Raw genomic sequence first — 11,832 nt, 5'->3', positions numbered from 1 at the left:
GGTCACCTGATCCAGCTTTATCAAAAAGGAAAGTTATAAGCCTAATCTTAAAAATAGAGAGGGTGTCTGTCCCCCAAATCCAAACTGGGAGCTGGTTCCACAGACGACAGGCCAAAAAGCTGAAGGCACTACCTCCCATTGTACTCTTAAGTATCCTAGGAACCACAAGTAAGCCAGCAGTCTGAGTGAAGTGCTCTATTGTGATGATATGGTACTATAAGTTCTTTAAGGTAAAATGGGGCCTGATTATTCAAGACCTTGTATGTGAGAAGAAGGATATTAAATTTTATTCAGGAGTTAACAGTGAGCCAATGAAGAGAAACCATTATAAAAAGCAGTCATATATATTTGCTTAATATGTGCATTGATGGACATATGCTGGAGTAACGTGGATTACAATGTTTTTAAAGTTTGAATATTCTAATAACTGGGCTTCTTAAACAACAGATGCTCCCTTCAGCCCTCAATGGAACAACAGCTATCAACAACTCTTGCACAATTCTTTGTGGTCATATGCCATCTCTGATCAACCTCCCGGCCACCTGAAACACCAACCAGCTGACCTGTGTTCACCCAAAAACAACAAAGCTAAGGATGCGATGGGTCAACCTGTCGCACCTTAGAACTTGTTTAACAATAAAGGATCAGGACAAATTAGTACTTTATTAACATTCAAACATTCCTCCAAAAGCTACACTTTAAAAGACAATCACGTGCCAAAAAATTAAACTGTCACTTCATTTTATTTTTAATGGCAGAAAGAGGATCTGTGTTCAGCACCTCCAAGAACGACATGGTCAGTTTTCTGGAAACCACCGGGAAATTTTTTTTACTGCATGCAATACCAAACTGGTTCCCTTAGCATTGTTAGTATAATATTGCATTTTTAAGACTCGTGACAAATTATATGATGAAATTTTATGATGTGATTAACACTCGAACCTCAGGGGTGGAGGTAGATTGAATCAGTCTCTGCTTCACTGTAGCCTGTAGCCTCACTGTGAGATCTAACTTCCTCTAGCTCATGTTACAGCAGCCTTCATATCAAAATGTATGTAAACAATATGTGTTGATAGGCAACTCCAGCATGCCTCGATTGTTGGTTTACATTAACTTCTAAGGGGCCAAAATGAGGCCTTCTGCGGTTCTAGCGTTGAAATATGTTTTAACATGTGATGAAAGCAAACACACATTTGAATAAGATGACTTCATCAGATAAAGAGAGAATATCTCCTCTAAATGTCTAATATCTAAATGTAAGTGATGTGCAGATGTAAAAAATATTATCGTTATTAATCTTGATTTACAATCAAGTACATTTCTTCTTGTGTAAATCTTCATTACAAATACCACAACATGGTTTCTCTCCTGTGTGAACTCACACCTTAAGATTTCTCTTAGTCTTTAACTGCAATCATGATCATTCGAGCATCGTAAAAATGTGGATTTGTTCAATTCTTGCATGTAAAACAGCTTGAAGCCCTTTTATCTGAATGAATTGTCATTTACTCGAGTTTGGCAGACTCAAGAGCAGGAAATGGATTTTTCTGGCCGTATTACATCCCAGACTCAGGAACCTGGTCTCCTACTAACCATTGTCTTCAGTTTCAGGTTAGGAATCTGACACAGGTTCCTGCTAGCCACCATCATCATCACCACCATGTTTATCATCAATACTGACTTCAGTCTTGTAAGAGTCTCAAGCCTTTCCACCATTATGTGGTTGTAAATTACTCCCCATCAGTTTCTGTTTTTATCTCCTCAGCTGGGATGCCTGGTGGAGGCTTTGTGTCCATGTTGTCTTGTTGAAGCTGTGAGAACTTGGGTTTCTCCTCATCATCTTCACTCTTCACCAGAGCAGCAGTGAATGAGGATATATTAATTTTAGCCTCCTGCAAATTCACCAGCTTGTCATCACATCCAGTCAAAAGTTCCTCTTGTTCCTCCTTTACGTGGAGGGGATCTGGATCCTGCTGGTCTTTGCTGCAGGAAACCTCCGTTTTAGTCTGATGGACATCTGCAGGAAACATTAAAGCACACATGTATATTATAGAGAATTTTGTATATTTGCAAAAAATGACAACAACCAAATATCGACTCAGAAGTTTGGAAATTATCTGGTTTAATTTCTGATTTGATCTGCTATTGAAAATAAAGCTGAACCATGAAAATATCGTGTTTGTTATTTAAAATGCTGTGTGGATCAAAGCTTTCAGAAAAGAAACACACTGTAATTACAAGGCTCTTTTCTTTGCTTCACCAGAGCTGCTGCACAGGGAGAAAGGACTGAGGTATGTCACATTACACAAGAACTGGACTGAAAATCAGTGGGAATAGGACTGATGAATCCAAATTTCACAATTTTGGTTCAAAACAGTCAGGTCAGTAAGTATAGAAGAGCTCAGGAGACAGGTGCAGTAGTGAGTGTCATCTATAAAACATGGTGGAGGCTTTGACAGGTTTTGGTGCTGCATTTCAGCCAATGGTGCTAGAGATCTTGGTCAAAATGGTTAAATTATGAACACAGAAAAGTAGCATCAGACTTTGATCCACCATGCAGTCCCATCAGGAAAGTATCTGATTGGCAATGGCTTCATTTTTCAGCATGACAGTGATCCCAAGCATACTGCCAGTGCAGTAAAAACATACACTATCATAGCACTATCAGTCATGGATCAGCCTCCCCAGAGCTCGAACCTCAACATTATTGAAGCAGTGTGGCATCATCCCGTCCTTCAAGAAGCCCGGAGAACTATTCCTGAAGACTGCTTAAAGGAATGATAGAAGCTGCCTCAGAGAGTTCAGGCTGTGATGGAGAATGAAGGTAGTCAAACCAAATATTGACTTTCAAGCTTGTTAGAATTGTACAAATTCTGTTTTTGCTTTAAATTCTGTATTTCCATGTTTGTTTGCACACATTTCAATAAATGTCTACACAGATTTTCCTTTTTCCTAATAAAATTTGAAACAATAAAGGGACTTTTACAAAGTAATACATTTATTCCTAAAAACTCTTGCCTGCCCACATTTTCCATAATTTAATGTAGTGATATTTGGTAGTTTCACATATCAGCCTGTATATGAAGGAATAAATATATTTAGTTATGTTTTACATGTGAACTTGATGCTCAAGCATTTACTGTGGCTGCCCATGGGTCACAATATAAGTAATTCTTTGTCCACATACTGAGCAACCAGTGACATGACATTATGTCCGTGATGCACTTCGTGTCAGATAAGTGCACATTTTATGAACTGGGAAATGCAACATGACTGAAATATGCAAACGAGTAAAATGTGGAATGAGTCCTCAGCTGTCAACTCCATTCGGAACCCACACTGCAAAAAACACCCAAACATAGTAGTGGCAGCGCTCTTACTTGTAGTACTGTAAAAATGTATACAAATGTGTGTGCCTTACCTACACCTGTTTTGACTTGCGTCTGCACCAATTCAGATGTGGCTGGTGCCAGTTCTTTGGACTTCAGACCAACTCCACCGGCTTCCACCGGACGAACGCTCTTTTCTCCTGTGTGGACGCTCATGTGCCTCTTCAAAATCCCTGATTGTGTAAACCTTTTACTGCAAACATTACAACCAAATGGTTTTTCTCCTGTGTGAACTCTCATGTGTGCTGTAAGATTTCTCTTACACTTAAAAGTTTTAGGACACTCATTACAACTAAATGGTCTCTCTCCTGTATGGATGCTCGCATGTCTTTTTAAAATAGCTTGTTCTGAAAATCTTTTACTGCAAACATCACAACTATATGGTTTCTCTCCTGTGTGGATTCTGATGTGAGTCTTAAGATTTCTATTACAATTAAAACTTTTCCCGCAAACTTCACAAACGAAGGGTTTCTCTCCTGTGTGGACTCTCATGTGTCTCTTAAAATGGTTTCTTTGCCTAAATTTTTTACCACAAACATTACAGTTGAATGGTTTCAAACCTGTATGGACTGCTTTGTGTCTCTTTAAATCACCTAGTTGTGCAAATCTTTTACTACAATCACTGCAACCAAAAGGTTTCTCTCCTGTATGAATTCTCATGTGTCTATCAATGGTATACTGATGTCTAAAATTTTTTCCACAAACATTGCAACTATACGGTTTCTCTCCGGTGTGGATTCTCATGTGTGCCTTAAGATTTCTCTTGCTGTTAAATTTTTGACTACAGAGGTCACAGTTAACTGGTTTCTCTTCTACTTGTGACTCTACATTTTGCTTTTTTCTAGAACATTTCCTTTTAACCAAACCATTTGAAGCCTTTTTTGCTAAATGACGTGCCACATGTCTCTGAAGAGATTGCTTGTAAACAAAATGCTTATCACATTCAGTGCAAGTAAATCTCTTCCTAGCAGCATTATGCTCCGCATTACTATTTATGCCTGACTCGAGTGGTTTCCTCTTCTTCAAGTGCTTGTGATTGTCTTCAGTCTTAGGTCCACGATCTGGCACAGGCTCCTGCCATACATCATCACCATCAATACTGACATCAATCTCATAGGAGTTTGAAACCATTTCATCAGTTTTGGGTTGTAAATTAATATTTGAATCCAGGTTCCTGGCTGCTTCTGGTCTTCTACAGTCATCAGTTTCTGTTTTTATGCATTTGGCCAAGGTGCTGATTGGAGTCTCTTCCTCTCTGTTGTTTCCAGATAACTTCTGATGAAGCTCTGAAGACTGAGGTTTCTCTTCATCATCTTCACTTTTAACAGATTCCTGCCCATTATTATCAATACTGATTTCAGTCTCATAAGGATCTAAAGGCTTTCGATCAGCACTTGGTTGTAAGTGGCTATATAGATCTGGTTTGCAGGATGATTCTGGTCCTTCACAGTCCTCTCCATCAGCTTCTGTTTTTATCCGCTTAGCTGACCTGTTGTTTTCAGATGACCTCTGATGAAGCTGTGAGAACTTTGGCTTTTCTTCATCATCTTCAGTTTTCACAGGAACAGCAGTAAATAGGACACTGGTTATATCAGTTTCTTCCTGCCCATTAAGCTGCTCTCCTTCCTGACTGGTCAACAGTTCCTCCTGTTCCACTTTTATGTGGATGAGATCTGGATCCTGCTGGTCCTGACTTGGGCTCCAGGAAACCTCTCCTTCAATCTGCAACAACTGGATATCTGCAGGGTGCCCAGATGTTGCGGTTGTAGCTGAAACACACATAAATTATTGACAAGTAAATGGACTAGTTCTTATATACCGCTTTTCTACAATAGCTGAGCACTCAAAGCACTTTTTACAACACGTTTGTATTTAACCATTCACACACATTCATACAAGCACTGTTTTCTAGCTAACATTCACACACATTCATACGCCAATGTCTGCATTGGAGAGCAACTTGGGGTTCAGTATCTTGCCCAAGGATACTTTGGCATGCAGACTGAGCAGCCAGGAATCGAACCACCAACCTTCCGATTAGTAGATGACCTGCTCTGCCTCCTGAACCACAGCCACCCAAGTATGACTTTGTGTATTCACATAAAAATCCTGTATTTTTTATTTTTTTTTTTTACTATATTTATTTTTTACTATTATGATTAGTACTATGATTGTTAGTTTTTTTTTTAATTAAATCCTTGTGTGTTCCCTGGGTCGTTTGAGGTGGGTGGGGGCGATCTGAAGCCAATTTGCAACTAAATCATGGTGAATAAAATATTTCCAGAATAGAAAACTTATGAAAATGCATCCATTCATCTTCTTCCACCTATCTTCAGGGTTGTGGAGGAAATGGCGCCTATCCCAGATGTCAGTGTGAGAGGCGGGGTACAGCCAGGACAGATCACCAGTCTGTCACAGGGCAACCATTTGCGCTCACATTCACACCTATGGGCAATTTAGAATCACCAGTTAACCTAACCCCACTAACTGCACGTCTTTGGACAGTGGGAGGAAGCCGGAATACCTGGAGAGAACCCACACAGACAGGTCAGATGGTGGATTTGAACCCAAAACCTTGCTGTGAGGCAACAGTAATAACCACTGTACTGCCCAATTCATGAAAATTATTTTGGGGAAAAAGTTATTTATCCAAGACTATGAGTGACATGTTTAAGTAATCATATATCACAGACAACCTGTGTCACTTGCCTAGACCTCTTGTGACTTGTGTCTGAACCAGCTGCGATGTGGGCAGTGCAGATATGGCAGAAACCAATCCGGCATCTCTGGTTTCATCTGCTTGAAGATTCTTATTTCCTGTGTGGATGCTCATGTGCCTCTTTAAAATTCCTGGTTGTGAAAAGCTTTTATTGCAAACATCACAGCCGAATGGTCTCTCTCCTGTGTGGACTCTCATGTGCGTTTTAAGATTTCTCTTACAGTTGAATCTTTTACAACAAATATCACAAAGAAATGGCTTCTCTCCTGTGTGGACTCTCATGTGTCTCTTGAAATGAATCCTCTGCCTAAATTTCTTATCACAAACACTACAGGTGAAAGGTTTCTCTCCTGTGTGTACATTCTGGTGTCTCTTCAGAGACCCTGGATGTGAAAATCTTTTATTACAAACTTCACAGCCAAACGGCTGCTCTCCTGTGTGGACTCTCATGTGTCTGTTTAGATTATACTGATTTGTAAAACTTTGTTCACAAATGTCACAAGTGAATGGTTTCTCTCCTGTGTGAACTCTAATGTGCGTCTTGAGATTTGAGTCTCTCTTAAATTTTTGTCCACAAAAATCACAGCTAAATGGTTTCTCTTCTGTGTTTTCTGTCATCTGCACATCTGCACTGTCACTGTCTTCCAGTCCAGAATCAGATAAAGCCTCCTGCCAATCATCATCAATACTGACTTCAGTCTCATAAGGGTCTAAAGGCTTTCCATCAGTGCTTGGATGTAAATGACTGTAAAGATCTGGGTTCCTGGTTGATTCTGGTCCTTGATGGTCCCCTCCATCAGCTTCTTTTTTTATCTGTTTGGCTGAGCTGCTAGTTTTAGGCTCTGCCTCCCTGCTGTCTTCAGCTGGACTTTGGTGAAGCTGTGAGAACAGAGGTTTTTCATTACCATCCTCACTGTTTACAGCAGTGATTACGACCTTGGTAATTTCAGTCTCCTCAATCCCATTAAGCTGGTCTCCCACCCGACTGGTCAAGAGCTCCTCTTGTTCCTCATTTATGTGGAGGAGGTCTGAGCCCTGCTGGTCCAGACTGGGGATGTGGCGAACTTCATCTTCAATCTGCTGTACATCTGCAGGAACCATTGAAACAAATGTATGTACACTGTACATTATGCACAACTGTGACTTTGTGTATTCACACAGACCTATACCAAACTTTTATTATTTGGGGTCAAGCAGCAAGGCTGCAGGCACTCACAGTGATTTATTATTATTTTTCATCATCAACTTTGTTCCTCTCCAAAGGGAGTCTACGGCAGCCCTGAGAACCGCTGGGTCAAAAGTTGTGAAATTTGGCACACTTCCTCAGGACAGTCTCATTATCATTTTCACCAAGTTATGTGCCACTACTGTGAGCACTTTAGCGCCACCTTTGGGGCAAATTTGGACTTCCATTTGTGACTATAACTTTTGAGTGGTATAGCCAATTTTCAAAATCCAGGTACCGTTGGAATCCTCAGATCTAGCTAAGTTCAACACAATCTATTATGTTATTGACCTCCATATTTGATTTTCTGCCATATTGGATCTTATGGAAATCCTTTAAAGTTTTCACAGGTCACAAAGTTTGTCCAGTATTCACCAAAATTGACTTGGATCATTTTCAATCCAAGCCTCACAGTCATTATTGGACGGATCTGTGATTTTTCCCATCAGAACCAATCACAATTGGTGGCAAAGTCACCAAACAGGATATGAGCGCATATCTCGGCAATGCTCTGGGCTATCAAAACCAAACTTGGTATGCAGACTTGGGACCCCTTCAGAAGGAAGCCCAATACATTGGGTGACATATGATCTTTAGTGGGCACTATAACTAGTAAAAATGTGTTTTGACCGATAATGTCTCATGTGTTCACATTTAGTGAAATTTGTGTGTCCGCTGACACTGCCAGAGGTCCTGAGCCTCATAAGTGTCTTGATGCTGACTGAACTGACAGAGCCACCATATTGGATTTTTTACAAAGCGAAACAAATTTTTCACAGGTTGCAAATTTTGTCAGATTTTTGTGAAACTTGTTATATATGATCTTCAGAGCAAGCCTCACAAAGGTTATCACATTTCATTTTGGTTTGCAGAAGTATTTGACCACAACAATTAATCGAATTTGATGGCAAAGCCGCCAAAAAGGAAGTGAGTTTATAGCTTGGCAAAGCTTTGGCCTATCAAGACAAAACTTCCCAGTAGTCTTTTGGACCCCTCCTTGGGGAAGCACAATGAATTTGGTGTTATTACACCTTTGGGGGGCACTGCTGCCACATCTTGCCCCCTCATTGCTGCTTGCAGCTACAATTCAAAAAGAATTTACAAAAAGACATTTGTAATTCAGTCTTGATTCAGATTTTAAACATTGTGAAACAAGCTGATCATGAAGAATTCTTACAGGTACAGGCACTGTGCTTGTTAGTACCAGAGTGATACAGAATTTGTAAGACCAATACAAACATTTGGTAATTTAAATAGTTCTTATATTCTGATATATTGGTCCATATTTATAATACTGGCCTCTGATTAATCGGCCAAGCTTTAATGTTGATCATGTGGTCTCACTTGGTGAATTACATTTAAAAGGAGACTTTGAACCACTGAAAAAAAAATCTAGTCTTTGTGAAGAACATATAACTCAAAAAGGCTTTATTTTTTAAACATGTTAAACATGTCAGTAAAGCCACAGTTTAAATGACTAATAAGTAGAAATTATTAATGATCACTTTATTGGTTGTTTAAGCTTAATTAACTATCCATTTACAGTTTATTAATCATACTTGTTACAGTGTCATGCCAAGTTAATATGCTGTTGCTTACCCAGACCTCTCCTGGCTTTTGCCAACTTAGGCCTGAACCCTGCGTGGTCATCAGGATGAGGCCTCTTTATTCGAGGCATCTCCACTGCAGAGCCACTCACAGCTGTCTGAAAGTACAAGTGTCAATAATAGGTCAGAATTGCTTATTAAGTCGTTAAGGCGTCCCAAACTATGATTTTTTAAAAAATGTGCTAGTACCATAAATGGGAATATTTCAAGGACAAAACAAACTGTTTATGTTTAAGCGTTCAAAATGTAAAATGAGATTTATAAATGTCTAAATACAGTAATATATGGATTTACTTTATTTTTCTGTAAAAATTTATAATTTCTAAAAAAATAATTTCATTAACAAGTTGTCCACTGCATTGATTTGTCCACTGCCTCTCTTAATCTCCAGTTGTCTATTAAGCTTTAAGAAAAGCACACACACACGCACGCACACACGCACGCACGCATACAGAGGGCCTGTATTCACAAAGTTTCCTAGACAAATAAACAGTCCTGATGCTTTTGGTTTTGATCCTTAGTTGGTTATAGTTATGGTTGTCTGTATTAAGTTCAGGTTTACCTGTCCTCTCTTAATGTTTTAGTTTCCTAGTCTCCTGTTCAGTGTGCATTGTGTTTAGGTTTTCTTCCCTCCCAACTGTTTCCCATTGTCTCCTTACAGGTGGGTATATATTGTCTCAGTTTCCCTGTGTCCTTTGTCATGACATCATCATTAGTTCCCTGTGTGGGTACCTTGTATTCTTGTGTTAACTTTCTTAGTTTCTAGCTCCTAGTTTCAAGTTTCTCAGCAACTAAAGCTGTTTTTCAAGTTTCACGTCCTGCATTGGGATCCAATTCTGCCTGTCACAGCAGTTACATGACACGTTTCCTTAAAGACTAAACCTCTAAAAAAGATAATCAGGGCTTTCAAATTGTTTTGGAGTAGCAGGGGGGCACGCCAAAGTAGCAGACACCTTATGATGGAGACCTTTGCTGTCCTGCATGGGCCTCTTTTCCCATCTGTTTTGCTTTTATGAGTACTATCCCCTAAATTTTACTACTTTTTAAAGATTTTCATTCAGTACTCCCATAAATATATCAAAGTCCCATATATATATATATATATATATATATATATATATATATATATATATATATATATATATATATATATATATAGCCGGTAAGAGAGCTCCTAAGGTGAAAAATTATGGATTTAAAAGTGTTCTCTAAATGGTGAATGACTGACATTAATTAATGAAATAGATTTGTGGAGAGAGAATGTTTGTTGTGAGTGTCATAAGTCTTACGTAATCATAAATCAGATACTTCTCTACCAGAAAACCGATGAAGAACAGGTACAAATAAGTGCCTAAAAATTCATCAAAATGTAGGACATAAACTGCCATTTCCCCAAGGAAACTACACCTATGCTCTCCAGAAACACTCGAGCAGCATGCTGATAAGCCTTCTTCCATCCTGAGTGACATCTTCAAGTCAGGGGTGTCAAACATATGACCAAAGGGTCCAATCTGACTGAATGGACTGCTTCCAAAGTGTAGAAATTATCCTGAAATCTTTAGTTTTTCAATAAAATGCGCCTCAAGATGAGATAAAGTCATGCAAGCATTACTACACAGGAGTGAAATGTATGAAAAGTTAAGCATTTCCAGGTCTCAGCTAGAATGAAACTACCAGAGCTGTTTAGTTGTATACCTAAGACATATCTTCTATAAATAAATGAGTAATTAAACATCAAAGATTTCTGACAAAAAGAAAGGCAGCTGTTTCACTGGTCTGGCCCACATGAGATCAAATCTATATGTCTGTGTCTCAAGAAGTAAAATGAGTTTCACCCCCTCAGCTGCTCTTTCCACAGAGGTTTCAATTATTTATAAGAAACAAGCATAAAGATGAAGATCTCCAGCAGGACTGTAAATTGTGTAGTTTACAGGCCATTATAGATATTACACATTTAACAAATACAAAAACATGCCAAATCACTTCTTGGCAGTCGATCACTTTTTGGCATGTGACATGCAGCTTGTTTTTTCATTTACACAGCACAGATGAGCCAGACTGCAGCCTCAGATCCTCAGCAGAGGCCCTCCTGACGGCTCCACAGATGCTGGCTGAAAAGCTAAGGCTCTCCTTTGAATGCCTCCTGTCAGTCTCAGCTTTCAGGGGTTTGTTTATGGCCTCTCTGGTCGCTCTCCGCTGGGATAGATATTCTGCTAAAGCACTTTGTAAAAGGTGTTGCATAAACAAATTGTGACTGACTGGCTGAGGTGACCTAGGAATATGTGATGAAACCCTGAACCTTCACTCTGCAGCAAACGGCAGCTTATCTGAACTGCTCTGATGGTGCCTCCTGCCTACAGATAACGACCATAAATCGGAAATGCGGTCCATAAATGTAACATGGTTGCTGAAAGGTAAATGTCTCACACTGGTAACGCTATATCAGACAACAGATTAATTTAGCAGGTAGCACCGTTTACCTGTCCGGCGGAAAACACCTGGCGCTGCTCAGCTGGCTTCCTCTCCGAGGCTTCGCTCCTTTAGTTTACGATCCTCCGTTTGCTGTAATTTAACTTCTCAAACTTCTACAACACAAGATGCATGACACGAAACGCGATAAAGCGAAACACAACAAGGCCAGTCAGTCCCACCTTTGTTTTGTTCCCTCTTGCAACACAGAGCACCCGACAGAAGGTTCCTAGCTCCCCCTTAATTCCGCACGGAGGCGTAATAATTCATTCAAACAATAATAGTCATCTTCTTTTGAATTAATTAGACAATTATTATCAGAAATTATGAGACGATTTTTAATTTTAAAAGTGTATATATATATATATATATATATATATATATATATATATATATATATATATATATATATATATATATATA

General features: G+C 39.2%; 1 protein-coding gene across 4 annotated transcripts; it reads right to left on the bottom strand.

The window, feature by feature from the left end:
- Positions 1 to 724: 724 nt before the first annotated feature.
- On the bottom strand, positions 725 to 11,585 carry LOC115797788 (zinc finger protein 32-like). 4 transcript variants are annotated; one of them, XM_030754288.1, is made up of 5 exons: positions 11,421 to 11,585; positions 8,933 to 9,038; positions 6,099 to 7,196; positions 3,422 to 5,158; positions 725 to 2,017 (listed from the first exon to the last, which is right to left on the bottom strand). In XM_030754288.1, exons 2-5 carry the CDS (start codon positions 9,009 to 9,011, stop codon positions 1,731 to 1,733), a joined length of 3,201 nt encoding a protein of 1,066 aa, XP_030610148.1. In that variant the 5' UTR covers positions 9,012 to 9,038; positions 11,421 to 11,585; the 3' UTR covers positions 725 to 1,730. The 4 variants fall into 4 exon arrangements, with proteins under 4 accessions (XP_030610148.1, XP_030610149.1, XP_030610151.1 ...); XM_030754289.1 differs by lacking the exon at positions 6,099 to 7,196; XM_030754291.1 differs by lacking the exon at positions 725 to 2,017 and having other exon boundaries at positions 5,023 to 5,158; positions 7,045 to 7,196.
- Positions 11,586 to 11,832: the final 247 nt, after the last annotated feature.

Source organism: Archocentrus centrarchus, chromosome 19 (genome assembly GCF_007364275.1).
Source record: "Archocentrus centrarchus isolate MPI-CPG fArcCen1 chromosome 19, fArcCen1, whole genome shotgun sequence".
Classification (NCBI taxonomy): domain Eukaryota; kingdom Metazoa; phylum Chordata; class Actinopteri; order Cichliformes; family Cichlidae; genus Archocentrus; species Archocentrus centrarchus.
The sequence above is the reverse complement of the archived record's forward strand: the minus strand, read 5'-3'. Positions and strand labels throughout refer to the sequence as shown.

What these genes read in the sequence shown, in the direction of transcription:
- LOC115797788 (XM_030754288.1), bottom strand. Translation starts at nt 9,011, where the DNA reads ATGCCTCGAATAAAGAGGCCTCATCCTGATGACCACGCAGGGTTCAGG. An exon ending in ACAAGTCACAAGAGGTCTAG is followed by an intron (nt 5,159 to 6,098) that starts GCAAGTGACACA and finishes TGTGTGTTTCAG; the next exon opens with CTACAACCGCAACATCTGGG. An exon ending in GCAAGTCAAAACAGGTGTAG is followed by an intron (nt 2,018 to 3,421) that starts GTAAGGCACACA and finishes TGTTTCCTGCAG; the next exon opens with ATGTCCATCAGACTAAAACG.